The 21199-nt window shown below is 44.2% G+C and overlaps 2 protein-coding genes across 3 annotated transcripts in view; one reads left to right on the top strand and one right to left on the bottom strand.

Annotated features, from left to right (window-relative positions):
- The window catches only part of LOC110485619 (gamma-adducin), a 143834-nt gene extending 129771 nt beyond the window's left edge, over nucleotides 1–14063 (bottom strand). Inside the window, exon 1 of one of the 2 annotated variants that reach the window (XM_036949240.1) lies at nucleotides 14047–14063. The gene's annotated coding sequence lies outside the window, so the exon portion shown is untranslated. Of the gene's footprint in view, nucleotides 1–13260; nucleotides 13470–14046 lie in introns of those variants that run through there. The other variant, XM_036949239.1, reaches the window with a different exon arrangement.
- Nucleotides 14064–14492: 429 nt separating this feature from the next.
- LOC110487230 overlaps nucleotides 14493–21199 on the top strand; it is a 40174-nt gene continuing 33467 nt past the window's right edge. Inside the window, exon 1 of the mRNA XM_036949236.1 lies at nucleotides 14493–14670. Coding sequence (XP_036805131.1) covers nucleotides 14652–14670 — 19 coding nt within the window. The 5' untranslated portion in view covers nucleotides 14493–14651. The remainder of the gene's footprint in view (nucleotides 14671–21199) is intronic.

The raw sequence follows: 21199 nt of genomic DNA, 5'->3' as shown, positions 1-21199 counted from the left end.
GCACGTACATATGTACACTAGGGCTGGGGTTTGCCAGGGACCTCACGATACGATATTGTCATGATACTTAAGTGCCGAAAAGAAATATATTGTGATTCTATGTATTGCGATTCGATACTGTGATTTTATTGCATTGGGATGCTCACTATATGTTTGCAACTTGAGAAAACAAGTTTTGATCAGTCGTGGAAATATCAAGGCTGAAAACAAATTGGCTCACTATTCAAAAAGAAGATGGAGAACAAGCTCCAAAATAATATTGTGATTTTGTCGACACGATATATACACCCCCCCCCCAGAAGGAAGCCATCCATCTCTACAGGACAGCTATGATTGAAGCGATAGCAATAAGCTGCTAGATTATGTTGGACAATGTGATGTCAGCAACGAGCCAAGGAAAACAAGGCCTAATGATAATAGAACGTGGATCTCTGACTCTCTTTCCATCAGCAGAAGAAGTCGACTCTCTCTGACCCCAAACCCCACTCCCTCTCTACTATCCTAAAGCCAGCCAGATACCAATTACCTAACCCCAAGACAACCTAACCAAACCCCCACCACAAATCCCACTGATTTACATACCTACATGTTCTGACTTCCCAGTCATCTAATAATGAACAACAATATAAAAACACAACATGTAACAATTTCAAATTAAATTTGTCACATGCACCGAATACAACATGTAAAATGCTCACTTATAAGTCCTTAACACATTTTTCTTAACTGCATTGTTGGTTAAGTAAAAAAAAAAAGAAATAAAAGTAACAAATATTTAAAGAGCAGCAGAAAATAATAATAGCGAGGCTATATACAGGGGGTACCAGTACAGAGTCAATGTGGAGGCTATATACAGGGGGTACCTGTACAGAGTCAATGTGGAGGCTATATACAGGGGGTACCGGTACAGAGTCAATGTGGAGGCTATATACAGGGGGTACCGGTACAGAGTCAATGTGGAGGCTATATACAGGGGGTACCGGTACAGAGTCAATGTGGAGGCTATATACAGGGGGTACCGGTACAGAGTCAATGTGGAGGCTATATACAGGGGGTACCGGTACAGAGTCAATGTGGAGGCTATATACAGGGGGTACCGGTACAGAGTCAATGTGGAGGCTATATACAGGGGGTACCGGTACAGAGTCAATGTGGAGGCTATATACAGGGGGTACCGGTACAGAGTCTATGTGGAGGCTATATACAGGGGGTACCGGTACAGAGTCAATGTGGAGGCTATATACAGGGGGTACCGGTACAGAGTCAATGTGGAGGCTATATACAGGGGGTACCGGTACAGAGTCAATGTGGAGGCTATATACAGGGGGTACCAGTACAGAGTCAATATGGAGGCTATATACAGGGGGTACCGGTACAGAGTCAATATGGAGGCTATATACAGGGGGTACCGGTACAGAGTCAATGTGGAGGCTATATACAGGGGGTACCAGTACAGAGTCAATATGGAGGCTATATACAGGGGGTACCGGTACAGAGTCAATATGGAGGCTATATACAGGGGGTACCGGTACAGAGTCAATGTGGAGGCTATATACAGGGGGTACCAGTACAGAGTCAATATGGAGGCTATATACAGGGGGTACCGGTACAGAGTCTATGTGGAGGCTATATACAGGGGGGTACCAGTACAGAGTCAATGTGAAGGCTATATACAGGGGGTACCGGTACAGAGTCAATGTGGAGGCTATATACAGGGGGTACCAGTACAGAGTCAATATGGAGGCTATATACAGGGGGTACCGGTACAGAGTCAATGTGGAGGCTATATACAGGGGGTACCGGTACAGAGTCAATATGGAGGCTATATACAGGGGGTACCGGTACAGAGTCTATGTGGAGGCTATATACAGGGGGGTACCAGTACAGAGTCAATGTGGAGGCTATATACAGGGGGTACCGGTACAGAGTCGATGTGGAGGCTATATACAGGGGGTACCGGTACAGAGTCTATGTGGAGGCTATATACAGGGGGTACCAGTACAGAGTCAATGTGGAGGTTATATACAGGGGGTACCGGTACAGAGTCAATATGGAGGCTATATACAGGGTGTACTGGTACAGAGTCAATGTGGAGGCTATATACAGGGGGTACCGGTACAGAGTCAATGTGGAGGCTATATACAGGGAGTACCGGTACAGAGTCAATGTGGAGGTTATATACAGGGGGTACCGGTACAGAGTCAATATGGAGGCTATATACAGGGTGTACTGGTACAGAGTCAATGTGGAGGCTATATACAGGGTGTACTGGTACAGAGTCAATGTGGAGGTTATATACAGGGGGTACCGGTACAGAGTCAATATGGAGGCTATATACAGGGTGTACTGGTACAGAGTCAATGTGGAGGCTATATACAGGGGGTACCGGTACAGAGTCAATATGGAGGCTATATACAGGGGGTACCGGTACAGAGTCAATGTGGAGGTTATATACAGGGGGTACCAGTACAGAGTCAATGTGGAGGCTATATACAGGGGGTACCAGTACAGAGTCAATGTGGAGGCTATATACAGGGGGTACCGGTACAGAGTCAATGTGGAGGCTATATACAGGGGGTACCGGTACAGAGTCAATGTGGAGGTTATATACAGGGGGTACCGGTACAGAGTCAATGTGGAGGCTATATACAGGGGGTACCGGTACAGAGTCAATGTGGAGGCTATATACAGGGGGTACCGGTACAGAGTCAATGTGGAGGCTGTATACAGGGGGGTACCGGTACAGAGTCAATGTGGAGGCTGTATACAGGGGGGTACCGGTACAGAGTCAATGTGGAGGCTATATACAGGGGGTACCGGTACAGAGTCAATGTGGAGGCTATATACAGGGGGTACCGGTACAGAGTCAATGTGGAGGCTATATACAGGGGGTACCGGTACAGAGTCAATGTGGAGGCTATATACAGGGGGGTACCAGTACAGAGTCAATGTGGAGGCTATATACAGGGGGTACCGGTACAGAGTCAATGTGGAGGCTATATACAGGGGGTACCGGTACAGAGTCAATGTGGAGGCTAAATACAGGGGGGTACCGGTACAGAGTCAATGTGGAGGCTATATACAGGGGGTACCGGTACAGAGTCAATGTGGAGGCTATATACAGGGGGTACCGGTACAGAGTCAATGTGGAGGCTATATACAGGGGGTACCGGTACAGAGTCAATGTGGAGGCTATATACAGGGGGGTACCGGTACAGAGTCAATGTGGGGGCTATACATAGGGGGGTACCGGTACAGAGTCAATGTGCGGGGGCACCGGTTAGTCGAGGTAATATGTACATGTAGGTAGAGTTAAAGTGACTATGCATAGACAAACAGAGAATAGCAGCAGTGTAAAGGGGGGGGGGGGGGGGGGGGGGGGGCAATGCAAATAGTCTGGGTAGCCATTTGATTAGCTGTTCAGGAGTCTTATGGATTGGGGGTAGAAGCTGTTGAGAAGCCTTTTGGACCTAGACTTGGTGCTCAGGTATGGCTTGCCATGCGGTAGCAGAGAGAACAGTCAATGACTAGGGTGGCTGGGGTCTTTGACAATTTTAAGGCCTTCCTCTGACACCGCCTGGTGTAGAGGTCCTGGATGGCAGGAAGCTTGGCCCCGGCGATGTACTGGGCTGTACTCACTACCCTTTCCTTTTGGGTCGAGGCCAAACAGTTGCCATACCAGGCAGTGATGCAACCAGGCAGGATGCTTTCGTTTTTTCTTGTAAGCAGGAATCAGGAGGATAGAATTATTGTCAGATTTGCCAAATGGAGGGTGAGGGAGAGCGTTGTATGGGTCTCTTTGTGTGGAGTAAAGGTGGCCTACAGTTTTTTCCCCTCTGGTTTATTTAACATGCTGGTAGAAATGAGGTGAAACAGATTTATTTTTCCCTGTATTAAAGTCCCCGGCCACTAGGAGCGTGGCCTCTGGATGAGCGGTTTCCTTTTTGCTTATGGCTGTTTGTGGTGGTAAATATACAGCTATTAGAATATAGATGAAAACTATCTTGGTAAATAGTGTGGTCTACAGCTTATGAGATGCTCAGCTGATGTAGAGTAAAACCTTAAGACTTCCTTAGATATTGTGCACCAGCTGTTGTTTACAAATATACACAGACAGTCACCCCTTGTCTTATCAGAGGCTGCTGTTCTATCCTGCCGATACAGTGTATAACCCACCAGCTGTATGTTATTCATGTCGTCGTTCAGCCACAACTCGGTGAAACATAAATATTACAGTTATTAATGTCCCGTTGGACAGATATACGTGCTTGTAGTTAGTCTATTTTATTATCCAATGATTGTACATTGGCTAATAGGATCGATGGTAAAGGCAAATTACCACTCGCCGCCGGATCCTTATGAGGCACCCCGACCTTCGTCCTCGATATCTCAGTCTCTTTCTCCTGTGAATGGCGGGGATCAGGGCCTTGTCGGGTGTCTGGAGTAAATCCCTCTCCTCTGACTCGTTAAAGAAAAATAGGAGGTGAGTAACCGCTGTCCTGATTTCTAGAAGCTCTTTTCGGTCATAAGAGACGGCGGCAGAAACATTATTTACAAAATAAGTTACAAATAACGCAAAAAAACACACAATAGCACAATTGGTTAGGAGTAGAGGTTGACCAATTAATCGGAATGGCCGATTAATTAGGGCCGATTTCAAGTTATCCGAATTTTTGGACGCCGATTATATTGCAATCCACGAGGAGGCTGCGTGGCAGGCTGACCACCTGTTACGCGAGTGCAAGCAGCAAGGAGCCATGGTAAGTTGCTAGCTAGCATTGAACTTATCTTATAAAAAACAATCAAACTACACATGGTTGATGATATTACTAGTTTATCTAGCTTGTCCTTCGTTGCATATAATCAATGCGGTGCCTGAAATTGTGTCACTTCTCTTGTGTTCAGTATCGGCATTGAAAAATCATAATCGGTCGACCTCTAGTTAGGAGACTAAAACGACAGCCATTCTCTCCGAGTTACAGTTCATATGAGAAAATCAGTCAATTAAAAGGAATTCATTAACCCATAATCTATGGATTTGTTGATCACAGATACCTTTTTAAAAAATGGTAGGGACGTGGAATCAGAAAACCAGTCAGTATCTGGTGTGACCACCATTTGCCTCATGCAGCGCGACACATCTCCATAGAGTTGATCAGGCTGTTGATTGCGGCCTGTGGTTGTTGTCCCACTCCTCTTCAATGGCTGTGTGAAGTTTCTGGATTTTTGCAGGAACTGGTACATGCTGTCCTACACGTCAGAGGGATGTGGGTCAATGAAGCCGGGGCCTATCTGAATACCATTCCATCCCATAAGGCTCTGTGCACATTGGATCAGGGTCCATAGAGCACTATGTAGGCCTAGTGAATGGACTAGTGTATTTAATACAAGGGAATGGGACAGCAAGGAGCACATACCATTGAGTTCAGTAGGCAGCACCATAGAGCTGGGGCTCTGACCTTGGGAGTGCTACTGGATATGCATACGTGTGTGTGTGTGTGTGTGTGTGTGTGAACACACACAATCACACAGCTACTAAACTCAGAAAAAAATGAAACGTCCTCTCATTGTCAACTGCATTAATTTTCAGCAAACTTAACATGTGTAAATATTTGTATGAACATAAGATTCAACAACTGAGACAAACTGAACAAGTTCCACAGACATGTGACTAACATACATTTTATAATGTGTCCCTGAACAAGGGAGGGGTCAAAATCAAAAGTAACAGTCAATGCAGCTGGTGGCCACACCAGATACTAAGTACTGCAGTGCATCTCCTCCTCATGGAATGCACCAGATTTGCCAGTTCTTGCTGTGAGATGTTACACCACTCTTCCACCAAGGCACCTGCAAGTTCCCCGGACATTCCTGGGTGGAATGGCCCTAGCCCTCACCCTCTGATCCAACAGGTCCGAGACATGCTCAATGGGATTGAGATATGGGCTCTTCGCTTGCCATGGCAGAACACTGACATTCCTGTCTTGCAGGAAATCATGCACAGAACGAGCAGTATGGCTGGTGGCATTGTCATGCTGGAGGGTCAGGATGAGCCTGCAGGAAGGATACCACATGGGGGAGGAGGATGTCTTCTCTGTAACGCAGAGCGTTGAGATTGCCTGCAATGACAACAAGCTCAGTCCGATGAGGCTGTGACACACCACCCCAGACCAAGACGGACCCTCCACCTACAAATCGATCCTGCTCCAGAGTATAGGCCTCGGTGTTATGCTCATTCCTTTGACGATAAACGCGAATCCGACCATCATCCCTGGTGAGACAAAACCACGACACGTAAGTGAAGAGCACTTTTTGCCAGTCCTGTCTGGTCCAGCGATGGTGGGTTTGTGCCCATAGGCGACGTTGTTGCCGGTGATGTCTGGTGAGGACCTGCCTTACAACGGGCCTACAAGCCCTCAGTCTAGCCTCTCTCAGCCTTTTGCGGACAGTCTGAGCACTGATGGAGGGATTGTGTTGTCCTGGTGTAACTCGGGCAGTTGTTGTTGCCATCCTGTACCTGTCCCGCAGGTGTGATGTTTGGATGTACCGATCCTGTGCAGGTGTTGTTACACGTGGTCTGCCACTGCGAGGACAATCAGCTATCCGTCCTGTCTCCCTGTAGCGCTGTCTTAGGCGTCTCACAGTACGGACATTGCCATTTATTGCCCTGGCCACATCTGCAATCCTCATGCCTCCTTGCAGCATGCCTAAGGCACGTTCACGCAGATGAGCAGGGACCCTGGGCATCTTTCTTCTGGTGTTTTTCAGTCAGTAGAAAGGCCTCTTTAGTGTCCTACGTTTTCATAACTGTGACCTTAATTGCCTACCGTCTGTAAACTGTTAGTGTCTTAACGACCGTTCCACAGGTGCATGTTCATGAATTGTTTATGGTTCATTGAACAAGCATGGGAAACAGTGTTTAAACCTTTTACAATGAAGATCTGTGAGGTTATTTGGATTTTTACGATTTATCTTTGAAAGACAGGGTCCTGAAAAAGGGACGTTTCTTTTTTTGCTGAGTTTATATGCCAAGCCACACGCGCACACACACACCCACTCTCTCTCGCAGGTCACATACAGTTATAGACACGCATAAATAGAGTTGGCGCAGTGCAGATTCCCTCCATAGTAAAAGGATCAACTCCTATAAATCGTGCCTCTGCTGGGGACAGATCACATCTCCTAGCTCCCCACATGTCAAAACACATATCCCTCCTCCTTTAATATGCCTATCTCTTTATACTGTATTATCACAGCTGTTCTCTTATGGCTGCTATCAATGTTGTTCAGGCCTGCATGTTCAACTAAGGCCTATTAGGGATGACATAGCTACATACCACACCCTAACAGGGAGGACACAGCTACATAACACACCCAAACAGGGATGACACTGCTGACACAGATGACAGTGATTGGCTTAATTGGCAGTGATTGGCTTAATGAGTCTGGTGACCTGGAACACAGGCATATAAAGTATAGAGGCCCTGTGGGTACAGACAGCGTAGGGGGTAGATGCACGAGGGTACAGACAGCGTAGGGGGTAGATGCACGAGGGTACAGACAGCGTAGGGGGTAGATGCACGAGGGTACAGACAGCGTAGGGGGTAGACGCACGAGGGTACAGACAGCGTAGGGGGTAGACGCACGAGGGTACAGACAGCGTAGGGGGTAGACGCACGAGGGTACAGACAGCGTAGGGGGTAGATGCACGAGGGTACAGACAGCGTAGGGGGTAGATGCACGAGGGTACAGACAGCGTAGGGGGTAGATGCACGAGGGTACAGACAGCGTAGGGGGTAGATGCAAGAGGGTACAGACAGCGTAGGGGGTAGATGCACGAGGGTACAGACAGCGTAGGGGGTAGATGCACGAGGGTACAGACAGCGTAGGGGGTAGATGCACGAGGGTACAGACAGCGTAGGGGGTAGATGCAAGAGGGTACAGACAGCGTAGGGGGTAGATGCACGAGGGTACAGACAGCGTAGGGGGTAGATGCACGAGGGTACAGACAGTGTAGGGGGTAGATGCATGAGGGTACAGACAGCGTAGGGGGTAGATGCACGAGGGTACAGACAGTGTAGGGGGTAGATGCATGAGGGTACAGACTAAAGGCCGACCGATTCTGATTTTCAACGCCGATACAGATTGGAGGACCAAAATAAAGCAGATACCGATTAATCTGCCGATTTTTATTTATTTATTTGATACTGAATGAAAAGTTAAAATAAGTTAATATAATACATCAATAAAATCAATTTAGCCTCAAATAAATAATGAAACATGTTCAATTTGGTTTAAATAATGCAAAAACAAAGTGTTGGAGAAGAGAGTAAAAGTGCAATATGTGCCATGTAAGAAAGCTAACGTTTCAGTTCCTTGCTCAGAACATGAGAACATATGAAAGCTGGTGGTTTTAACATGAGTCTTCAATATTCCCAGGTAAGAAGTTTAAGGTTGTAGTTATTATAGGAATTATAGGACTATTTTTCTCTATACCATTTGTATTTCATATACATTTGACTATTGGATGTTCTTATAGGCACTTTAGTATTGCCAGTGTAACAGTATAGCTTCTGTCCCTCTCCTCGCTCCTACCTGGGCTCGAACCAGGAACACATCGACAACAGCCACCCTCAAAGCAGCGTTACCCATGCAGAGCAAGGAGAACAACCACTCCAAGTCTCAGAGCGAGTGACGTTTGAAACGCGTCAAGCTTCAATGCTTCAAGCATTGCGAAGAGCTGCTGGCAAACGCACAAAAGTGCTGTTTGATTGAATGCTTACGAGCCTGGTGGTGCCTACCATCATCGCTCAGTCAGACTGCTCTATCAAATCATAGACTTAGTTATAACATAATAATACACAGAAATACGAGCCTTGGGTCATTAATATGGTCGAATCCGGAAACTTTCATTTCGAAAACAAAATGTTTATTCTTTCAGTGAAATACGGAACCGTTATGTATTTTATCTAATGGGTGGCATCCCTAAGTCTAAATATTGCTGTTACATTGTACAACCTTCAATGTTGTCATAATTATGTAATATTCTGGCAAATTAATTATGGCCTTTGTTAGGAATAAATGGACTTCACACAGTTAGCAATGAGCCACGTGGCCCAAACTGCTGTATATACCCGGACTGCAATTTACAGAACGCAAGAGAAGTGACAATTTCCCTAGTGAAAAGAAATCCATGTTAGCAGGCAATATTACCTAAATATGCAGGTTTAAAAATAGATACTTGTGTATTGATTTAAAGAAAGGCATTGATGTTTAGGTATATTGGTGCAATGACGGTGCTTTTTTTTCCGCAAATGCGCTTGTCACCCATTTGTTGAAGTAGGCTGTGATTCAATGAGAAATTAACAGGCACCGCATCGATTATATGCAACGCAGGACACGCTAAACTAGTAATATAATCATCAACCATGTGTAGTTAACTAGTGATTATGTTAAGATTGATTGTTTTTTTATAAGACAAGTTTAAAGCTAGCTAGCAACGTACCATGGCTTCTTGCTGCCCACACGTAACAGGTCTCCTCGTGGAGTGCAATGTAAGGCAGGTGGTTAGAGCGTTGGACTAGTAACCGGAAGGTTGCAAAAACTAATCCCTGAGCTGACAAGGTAAAAATCTGTCGTTCTGCCCCTGAACAAGGCAGTTAGCCTAGGAACGGTGGGTTGTCATTGAAAATAAGAATATGTTCTTAACTGACTTGCCTAGTTAAATACAGGTGTAAAAATAAAAAATAAACAATTACCGGTTGTTATGAAAACTTGAAATCGGCCCTAATTAAATCGGTCATTCCGATTAATCGGTCGAACTCTAGTACAGACAGTGTAGGGGGTAGATGCACGAGGGTGCAGACAGTGTAGGGGGTAGATACTAGTGCACTACTTTTGACCAGGGCCAACAGGGAATTGGGTGCCATTTGGGAAGCAACTAAGGATTTGTGAAGCTCAAAGACCAGATCTTGAATCATTTTAACGAGAGAAGTCTGGCATGGAGATCACAGCCCGTTAATTTTGCCCAAACTTGGCACTCCTCTCTCTTCCCATGGTCGTGGCTTGCTTGACCCCGTAACTATGGCGAAGGAACTCCAATATCTATGCAAACGCCTTTTCACCGCTCAGGAATCTCAACTCTAGTCTGGAACGCAGACACACACTTCCCCTGGCAGAACAAAACTCAGCTGAAGTCCAAGGGCCGGAACCACGACTCCATTCAGCACATCACATCACCCACATATGTATAATGAGGTTATTATAACCCAGCCCACCAGGATTACTGGGAACACAGAGTTTGGTTACCCAACAAAGCTACAAACATTCATCCCACACAGACAGACAGTAAGATCCATTTATCTATGCTGAGAATATCGTATACAGAGATTAAAATGTAAACAATGTGTAATTGTTCTCACATTACTTTGACATAAGTCATTTCTAAGTGGCGTTCATCTGGTTTCCCTGGGCATTACAAACAAGTTTAGAGACACTGAGACAGGGTTCTGAACATGCCCAAAAGAGCAGCTTCATTCAGACCCGACCCAGAACCAACTACTACACGGATATATAGAAAACAGTCAAATGTATTACAGATGGAGAGAGAAAGAGATATATAGAAAGAGATATTATATATAGAGAAAGATATATATAGAGAGAAAGATATATTTAGAGAGAAAGAGGTATATATAGAGAGAGAAAGAGGTATATATAGAGAGAGAAAGAGATATATAGAGAGAGATAGAGATATATAGAGAGAGAAAGCCACATGTTTTTGATCAGCCTCTGAGAGAAGAAGTGAGGTAACGGTGATGTCATGTTTGTCTTTTGGACAGGTTCAAATAAAAGGAGTTGATGCTTCTAAATGGTTTAATGCTCCCGCTCTCTCTCCCAAACCAGATACACACACATACAGAGGCAAGCATGAACGAACACACCAACAACAAGTAAAAGTGTCACGCCCACACACCCATCCACCAAACACACATACATTTACAGGCATAGTTCCACACACATGCATGCACTAACGCGCTGGAACACACACACCAAGTTGATTGTGCATGTTACAACAAGCCCTAGCTGCTCTTTTATATAGAGTTGAGCCTATCGAGAAGCTACGTATTCACCAAAACAAACACTAACTCTTTCAAGCCTTCCTCAGTACACAGACGTATTTCAGGTTTGATTTCATACAACACAACGCTGCTAACAGTTGAACAAGGCTTAGTGTACTCGTGGGACCGACATCTGTCACAACAAATACAGTGTCCTGCAGTGATTGTAGCCACTTAGCCGTCACTGAAGTTGTGTGTTGTTGGAACCGCCTTTAAAAGTCCAAATAGTTAATAGGCCTTATTCCTGTACGTGTACTCACTAGGTCAAATGGACCATGGTGGACACTGTACTTCCTGCCTACTCAGACCTTAGTACTGGCTGGGCAGCTAGCGCCTTGGGGTGACTGTAAAGCCATTCATTTGGAAAGAGAAAATAAACAGAGGCAAGGAGAGAGAGAGAAAGAGAGAGAAAGCGAGGAGGGAGAGAAAGAACGAGAGAAAGAGTGAGAGAGCAGAGAGATCACTAGGTTGGAGTGATAGAGGAAGTGACGCCACCGTGCCAAAAGCAAGAACGCACTAGCAGTATACTGTTCCTTTGGACAGGGTGAAGGCCTAGTCTGGATTTGGATTTCAGGTCCATCTACTGAACAGAACACACACACCAAAACGACTGGGGAAAAATCAAGCATCTCAGATTCAGAGTTACACCCTTTCAGAAGCAATTATCGTATTTATCTTGGCTGGACCTTTTAACTCCAGGCAGTCTGCTCTCTGGTCCTGGTGTTGAAATGGAGATCCTTAGAGGGTGATTATAAGTTGAGAAATATCAGTGCTGAGGTGATCTGGATAGTCGGGGAGGTGTGTGTGTGTGTACCTGTATCCCTTGTGTCTTTGATCTATCCAGAGTCCAGACATGGTAGACTACAGGGGAGAGCGGTGTGAAACCCCAAGGCGTTCAAGGGGTCTGGAAGATATGAGTGATTCAGCACTGAACACCATACTATAGGTTAAAACCAACTCTGCAACAATCTATGATTAAACACATATTTATCTTGTCTAGTCATACCACCGTGTGTGTGGTCTGCATATGGGTTCCTTTTTGATACTGTAGTAGCTCACTGTCTGGATTATGTTTCAAATTAGTTACCAGTGTAGTTAGAGTGTAATTACATACCATTACACCAAGACATTTACATTCCACGTAGAGAGTGACAGTGATTGCACCACTTTGATAAAGTACTGGGACTGTATAGTGTCAGCTGATATCAAAGGGTTTTATCTCCCAGACAGACTCTCAGTTGGAGATAGAGAGACATATGAAGACAGAGGGGAAACCGCAGACCATTGTTTTCTGTCTGGAAGATAATCAAGGGAACTCAGACAACTGTGACATGGAAGAATGAATGCTATATGATATAATTAAATTGAGCCTTTTCAATACTACAAAATCAATGAAGGAGCAAAGCGCTGATCATCACAGTCTCGCACCACATGCCGCGTTGAAAACTGGGAACTCGGAAAATCTGGACTTCCGACTTCAGTGCGTTCAAGACAACTGGGAACTCGGAAAACAAACGAGCTCAAAAAAAACATTTTTAACAGTCGCCCAACTCAGAATTCCAAGTCGGAAACTCGGGCATGTTTCTAGAGCCTTTCCGAACCGAAGATCACTAACGTCATGATCTGACCTGGTTCTTTTGCGATTTCCCAGTTGTCTTGAAAGCACCAATATTTTCTTCACCACGAGTGTTTTTGCATGCATACCATACCACTTTCACGCTTTCCGCAAACAAAGGGTAGTTTAATGCAATAACACGCCAACATATTTAGCATTTTTTTAAAGAGTAGCACTTATTTTACTTTCCCTAGTCGAACTACTGTAGGCAAACCTACATTGATTGTCTGGTTGCCATGATTACATATTGTACCCACCACCACGTGAAGACGTTTACAAAACACATTACAGTATCATACACACTCATTGACGGAGGATACAATTTACATTGTTGTATCACGTAGCAGAGGCAAATTCGAATGCGTGCCACCGCATGCCACCACGGTTTGCCAGATAATAGGCTGTTACTGTCTGACGCGCGGTGAACGTCCATCAAAATCACACACACAGGTTAACTTACTAGATGTAAACGAATATGCTACGACTATTAAAATACATAACCGAGTTAACATTTTAAAGTGCATTTACCTGAAACTCGTGGAAGCTGGATAAATTGAGAATAAATTAATTTCATTCAGGACCACGGCACGCCACTCCGAAAAGTGCTCTGATCTTTGATTCAAGCGTTTTGAATTAAAGCAATTGACCACACGAAGAGAACGCCTCCTTCACTGACGACAAACTAAAGTGATATGCCTAAACTGATCCTAACACTTATTCAAAACCAAGCCAGATGGTGTAGAGATTTAAAATATATCAATGCGGAACCACAGAGTCACAATTTGGCAGGAAGTCGTTTCTGACTCTCCTCTGCTTTACGTGAATGTACATAAATTTGGCAAACCTCACCTCCAGTAAACCAATAACTTGTGTTATTATAAGTTATAGGCCTACTGTAAATAATGACGCTATACATTTACTCACGGCAAAACAAAATGGCAAACTGTCCAGTCTTTATTACAATCTGAATAGATGGACCATGAATCATACGACTAGGCCTATATATAATTCACAAAAACAACATAGGCACTTTTTCGTGAATAAAACATGTATAAAAATTACCATGGCAGAGTATTATGACATAGGTCAGTTGTTCTGACTAGGGGACTAGGACTCTGCTTCCCATTGACCTGACTGTAATCGGAGCCTTCTATGGCGTTCAGTAAGTAGTCTAGTCAAGTGGACGCGAAGAAACAACGCCCACATGCGTTCTGCATAGGCCTATATTATTTCACCAGTTTATCCCATGCAAAACTCCACTCTATGTCCTATACGTACGACTAGACATGCCATAGATATATGTAGGCTACTCACCACAGCCGCACTTTGAATGATCCTGCAGCAGAATTCCCTACTACCTATTGTGCTCTACCGGCTCCGCGCAACCTCCATGGCATTTAACTGACACCTCCTCTCTCTGCTACAGTGTAGCGCATTCCTGCAAACGAGACCATTCCGAAAATGTATCATTATAGACGTCAAAGCTTGCATCCTACAGCCATAGAAAATGATGCATCTGTTAGATTTTTTTTTATTTTTTTTACACTAAATGTCAACACCACCAGTTACTTTAAAATATTATGGATTACAACTTTATACAAAATGTAGGGCGGGTCCAGTCTGTCTGATTGGGGTCAGTTGACAAATTCTCATATTCCATCTTTAGTAACACTCTCAACTGTATGTTCCTCAAAAAAGTCAGAAAACCCACAATTTCCTTACACGAATTGTCCTGAACAGACGTATCACCTGCCCAGAAGATGCTGCTGGTGATGGAGCCTCTCCAGCGGTTTCCATGTTACACTAAGGCCACCTGGTGGCCATTGTCACTGTGCCGTAGAAATGCTGAGGCTACTCAGAAGTGAAGCAGACCGTCTGAATATAAATCAGATTTGTAGCAGGTAGTACATACAAACCAGATGTCTAAACATGACCAAGGTGAGTGTACTTGTGCGTATAGAATGAGGAGAAAAGAAAGCCCCGCACACTGCTCTTGCTCGAATGATATCACTTTAGTTTACTTTTCAACCTGTATGCCTAAAGGCTTCGTCAGTGCTTGACGGCCTGCTCGCTCAGTGTGCGGGTCTTTTTTTTTCTTCTAAGATATTAGATATCAGATCGTTATTCCCACGCACCTGCAACAAGAAAACTCAGATGTGCCAGTGTTTTTACTCTTTTATATAATTGATAAAAAGGATGTCTGGTGGAATAACACCGCCCACAGCTGCTCAGAAAGATTGCAATTCTGTATGCAGCTCAATTCATACAAGATGTGTTTATGATGGTAGGGTTTCTATGGTAGACGACATACTGACCAGGTATGGTAGGCCCGCTTACCACTGGTGGTGTGGGCCAGGGTTTTCTCAAACATCGGTCCCTAACGCTACACAGCTGATTCAAATCGTCAACGTTTTATGATGAGTTGGTGATTTGAATCAGCTGTGTAGTGCTAGGGCAGGAACCAAACCGTGCACCCAGGGGGGGGGGGGGGGGGGGGGGGGGGGGGGGGGGGGGGGGGGGGGGGGGGGGGGGGGGCACGTTGTGGATACCCTGGTGTAGGCTATGTATAGCTTTGAGTTTAACTGTAGGTTTACTAGAATAAAACGGTAGCATAAAATGGTAACATAAAATGGTAGCAAAAAATGGTAGGCCTGATTTTGTATATGCCAGATTTCTTCACAAATTACAAAAAAAGAACGTAGGCCATTTGTCTTAAAACCAAGTTATGCAAGTTATCCAGCCTATTAATTTTTCAAGAATTGAATTGTTCTTTTTCATAACCTGATTTTTGTACAACCGCCACGAGCGCTCCTGGAGAGATACACAGCACAATATAATAGAAGCCTTGACTAAATATGTTTTTGTTACTGGAAAACATCTCTAGAAGGTGTGCTAATACTGTTAAACTCAGAGCTAAAGATACAATTGTAAGGAGCAGAACTCGCCCCCCCCCCCCCCCCCCCCCCCCCCCCCCCCCCCTTTGTACCCTTAATCAAAGAGGCAATCTGCGATTGCTGCATATGCTTGTAGACTTTTAAACATTCAAAACACAGTTAAAATTGTAATTTTGATCTAATACTTGCGTCCAGAGCTCTGTCTTTGAATTTGAAAGTGGTTCCATTTCTCCAGCCCCATCCCTCAGCTATTTACCAAATCAGGGGCGGGGTAACCGCTTTGTTATTGTTTGATTTGTGGATTGCCCCTTTTATCAAAGATGAAACTAATCCATTCACTTGCACAGCACGCTGTTAATAACCAGGAAGTGGAAAAACAAAGTTAGAGAAAATAAACATTTGTTTTTACATTAAGAAGCAAATTAATTTGTATAACTCATAAATTAAATAAACCAATTGCTCAAGGGGTGACGGACAATGGTGACCCTCGTCGTGACCCCACTTCTTGCAGCAGGTATCTCAGGTGGAGTTGGAATACGCAAGAAACACGTTTCCATTATACACTTGTTAAAGGACAAATATAAGCACCCCCCCCCCCCCCCCCAATTATTATAATAAAACTCAATAAAAGAAAAGGAGCGTGAGAAGTGTGTTTACAAATGTTCTGGTGAGGCAGTGTGTTTACAAATGTTCTGGTGAGGCAGTGTGTTTACAAATGTTCTGGTGAGGCAGTGTGTTTACAAATGTTCTGGTGAGGCAGTGTGTTTACAAATGTTCTGGTGAGGCAGTGTGTTTACAAATGTTCTGGTGAGGCAGTGTGTTTACAAATGTTCTGGTGAGGCAGTGTGTTTACAAATGTTCTGGTGAGGCAGTGTGTTTACAAATGTTCTGGTGAGGCAGTGTGTTTACAAATGTTCTGGTGAGGCAGTGTGTTTACAAATGTTCTGGTGAGGCAGTGTGTTTACAAATGTTCTGGTGAGGCAGTGAGTTTACAAATGTTCTGGTGAGGCAGTGTGTTTACAAATGTTCTGGTGAGGCAGTGTGTTTACAAATGTTCTGGTGAGGCAGTGTGTTTACAAATGTTCTGGTGAGGCAGTGTGTTTACAAATGTTCTGGTGAGGCAGTGTGTTTACAAATGTTCTGGTGAGGCAGTGTGTTTACAAATGTTCTGGTGAGGCAGTGTGTTTACAAATGTTCTGGTGAGGCAGTGTGTTTACAAATGTTCTGGTGAGGCAGTGTGTTTACAAATGTTCTGGTGAGGCAGTGTGTTTACAAATGTTCTGGTGAGGCAGTGTGTTTACAAATGTTCTGGTGAGGCAGTGTGCTTACAAATGTTCTGGTGAGGCAGTGTGTTTACAAATGTTCTGGTGAGGCAGTGTGTTTACAAATGTTCTGGTGAGGCAGTGTGTTTACAAATGTTCTGGTGAGGCAGTGTGTTTACAAATGTTCTGGTGAGGCAGTGTGTTTACAAATGTTCTGGTGAGGCAGTGAGTTTACAAATGTTCTGGTGAGGCAGTGTGTTTACAAATGTTCTGGTGAGGCAGTGTGTTTACAAATGTTCTGGTGAGGCAGTGTGTTTACAAATGTTCTGGTGAGGCAGTGTGTTTACAAATGTTCTGGTGAGGCAGTGTGTTTACAAATGTTCTGGTGAGGCAGTGTGTTTACAAATGTTCTGGTGAGGCAGTGTGTTTACAAATGTTCTGGTGAGGCAGTGTGTTTACAAATGTTCTGGTGAGGCAGTGTGTTTACAAATGTTCTGGTGAGGCAGTGTGTTTACAAATGTTCTGGTGAGGCAGTGTGTTTACAAATGTTCTGGTGAGGCAGTGTGCTTACAAATGTTCTGGTGAGGCAGTGTGTTTACAAATGTTCTGGTGAGGCAGTGTGTTTACAAATGTTCTGGTGAGGCAGAGTGTTTACAAATGTTCTGGTGAGGCAGTGTGTTTACAAATGTTCTGGTGAGGCAGAGTGTTTACAAATGTTCTGGTGAGGCAGTGTGTTTACAAATGTTCTGGTGAGGCAGTGTGTTTACAAATGTTCTGGTGAGGCAGTGTGTTTACAAATGTTCTGGTGAGGCAGTGTGTTTACAAATGTTCTGGTGAGGCAGTGTGTTTACAAATGTTCTGGTGAGGCAGTGTGTTTACAAATGTTCTGGTGAGGAAGTGTGTTTACAAATGTTCTGGTGAGGCAGAGTGTTTACAAATGTTCTGGTGAGGCAGTGTGTTTACAAATGTTCTGGTGAGGCAGTGTGTTTACAAATGTTCTGGTGAGGCAGTGTGTTTACAAATGTTCTGGTGAGGCAGTGTGTTTACAAATGTTCTGGTGAGGCAGTGTGTTTACAAATGTTCTGGTGAGGCAGTGTGTTTACAAATGTTCTGGTGAGGCAGTGTGTTTACAAATGTTCTGGTGAGGCAGTGTGTTTACAAATGTTCTGGTGAGGCAGTGTGTTTACAAATGTTCTGGTGAGGCAGTGTGTTTACAAATGTTCTGGTGAGGCAGTGTGTTTACAAATGTTCTGGTGAGGCAGTGTGTTTACAAATGTTCTGGTGAGGCAGTGTGTTTACAAATGTTCTGGTGAGGCAGTGTGTTTACAAATGTTCTGGTGAGGCAGTGTGTTTACAAATGTTCTGGTGAGGCAGTGTGTTTACAAATGTTCTGGTGAGGCAGTGTGTTTACAAATGTTCTGGTGAGGCAGTGTGTTTACAAATGTTCTGGTGAGGCAGTGTGTTTACAAATGTTCTGGTGAGGCAGTGTGTTTACAAATGTTCTGGTGAGGCAGTGTGTTTACAAATGTTCTGGTGAGGCAGTGTGTTTACAAATGTTCTGGTGAGGCAGTGTGTTTACAAATGTTCTGGTGAGGCAGTGTGTTTACAAATGTTCTGGTGAGGCAGTGTGTTTACAAATGTTCTGGTGAGGCAGTGTGTTTACAAATGTTCTGGTGAGGCAGTGTGTTTACAAATGTTCTGGTGAGGCAGTGTGTTTACAAATGTTCTGGTGAGGCAGTGTGTTTACAAATGTTCTGGTGAGGCAGTGTGTTTACAAATGTTCTGGTGAGGCAGTGTGTTTACAAATGTTCTGGTGAGGCAGTGTGTTTACAAATGTTCTGGTGAGGCAGTGTGTTTACAAATGTTCTGGTGAGGCAGTGTGTTTACAAATGTTCTGGTGAGGCAGAGTGTTTACAAATGTTCTGGTGAGGCAGTGTGTTTACAAATGTTCTGGTGAGGCAGAGTGTTTACAAATGTTCTGGTGAGGCAGTGTGTTTACAAATGTTCTGGTGAGGCAGTGTGTTTACAAATGTTCTGGTGAGGCAGTGTGTTTACAAATGTTCTGGTGAGGCAGTGTGTTTACAAATGTTCTGGTGAGGCAGTGTGTTTACAAATGTTCTGGTGAGGCAGTGTGTTTACAAATGTTCTGGTGAGGCAGTGTGTTTACAAATGTTCTGGTGAGGCAGTGTGTTTACAAATGTTCTGGTGAGGCAGTGTGTTTACAAATGTTCTGGTGAGGCAGTGTGTTTACAAATGTTCTGGTGAGGCAGTGTGTTTACAAATGTTCTGGTGAGGCAGTGTGTTTACAAATGTTCTGGTGAGGCAGTGTGTTTACAAATGTTCTGGTGAGGCAGTGTGTTTACAAATGTTCTGGTGAGGCAGTGTGTTTACAAATGTTCTGGTGAGGCAGTGTGTTTACAAATGTTCTGGTGAGGCAGTGTGTTTACAAATGTTCTGGTGAGGCAGTGTGTTTACAAATGTTCTGGTGAGGCAGTGTGTTTACAAATGTTCTGGTGAGGCAGTGTGTTTACAAATGTTCTGGTGAGGCAGTGTGTTTACAAATGTTCTGGTGAGGCAGAGTGTTTACAAATGTTCTGGTGAGGCAGTGTGTTTACAAATGTTCTGGTGAGGCAGAGTGTTTACAAATGTTCTGGTGAGGCAGTGTGTTTACAAATGTTCTGGTGAGGCAGTGTGTTTACAAATGTTCTGGTGAGGCAGTGTGTTTACAAATGTTCTGGTGAGGCAGTGTGTTTACAAATGTTCTGGTGAGGCAGTGTGTTTACAAATGTTCTGGTGAGGCAGTGAGTTTACAAATGTTCTGGTGAGGCAGTGTGTTTACAAATGTTCTGGTGAGGCAGTGTGTTTACAAATGTTCTGGTGAGGCAGTGTGTTTACAAATGTTCTGGTGAGGCAGTGTGTTTACAAATGTTCTGGTGAGGCAGTGTGTGGTGGGAGCTTTCTCACAAACCTCATCATTAGTTTGATACTTTTGATTTGTTGCCGCAGATGGTTTGTTTTACATAGCAGCTTAGGATAAATAATGTGTCAGGTTAGGTGAATTAACGCAGCAGGTTAGGTGAATTAACGCAGCAGGTTAGGTGAATTAACGTAGCAGGTTAGGAGAATGAGGTTAAAGGTTAGGAAAAGGGTTAGGGTTACAATGCTACAGTTGTCAACAACTGTTATCCCCAACACGGCCGTTAGATGGCGTTGAATGCCTACTCTCATTACAACGGGAGGAACGTTAACAAACCGTACATAGTGACAAATCATCAGCGTCATAACAGCGACAAATGTGTGGCGAGCAGGCATTTTCCACAGCATTTTCCACATAATTTTCCACAGCATTTTCCACAGCATTTTCCACATAATTTTCCACAGCATTTTCCACAGCATTTTCCACATAATTTTCCACAGCATTTTCCACAGCATTTTCCACATAATTTTCCTCAGCATTTTCCAATTAGGTGGGTCAGCGCCTAATTTGGTTCAATAAAAATGTTGACGCAAAAAGCGTTGAAAACAGACACAAAGTAGACCAACTGTAAATAAGTGGTGAGGCTCACACATCAGGAGAAAGGAGATAGTATTAGGACACACCCTGCCTATACGTTCCTCCCCTTACCATGGAACAGTGTGCATCCCCATCACAAGTTGACCTCCCACTACAATCAAGGGCCAAAATAGAACCAGTGAAGTACCTTCACCACCTTGAGGGCCCTCTGAAATGTGTAAATGACCTATAAATAACTCACACTGGAGTGTGTGTGTGTGTGTGTGTGTGTGTGTGTGTGTGTGTGTGTGTGTGTGTGTGTGTGTGTGTGTGTGTGTGCGAGTTACCTACCAAAAACAACACTCTGATCTGATGGTCCTTTACGACAGCTATTTCTAGCTCGGAGGGAATAGCCTATTCTGCTCAACCCCGTCACGAGGGGAGCTGACCATGATGGTGAACAGGGGAATGAAGTATATGGACAAAGAGATGAGTCTAAATATGTCCATGTTAACTGTTTGTGTCAGTGAGCAATGAAAAATGTGTTGGTGTATCAGATCAAACATGTGTTTAAATATCTTTCATTTGCGTCTTCATTTCTGGTGCTATTCCTTTTTTTCTTGTGAACTTGCACGCCTCAACCTTGACCTCATGGTTGTGTCTCAATTTCGGACACATCACATGATGTAGTGATACATCACCTTAATTAAACTACAGTCAGATTACCCTGGTAGTCAGATTCATGTTCCTGAGAATCCAACCCAACCCAATGGATACACGGGTACTCCTTCCGTCCAATACCAGTCCACACCCATAGA

This window comes from Oncorhynchus mykiss, chromosome 17, assembly GCF_013265735.2.
Source record: "Oncorhynchus mykiss isolate Arlee chromosome 17, USDA_OmykA_1.1, whole genome shotgun sequence".
Classification (NCBI taxonomy): Eukaryota; Metazoa; Chordata; class Actinopteri; order Salmoniformes; family Salmonidae; genus Oncorhynchus; species Oncorhynchus mykiss.
Note: the sequence above shows the minus strand (reverse complement) of the source record. Positions and strands in the feature narration are given on the sequence as shown.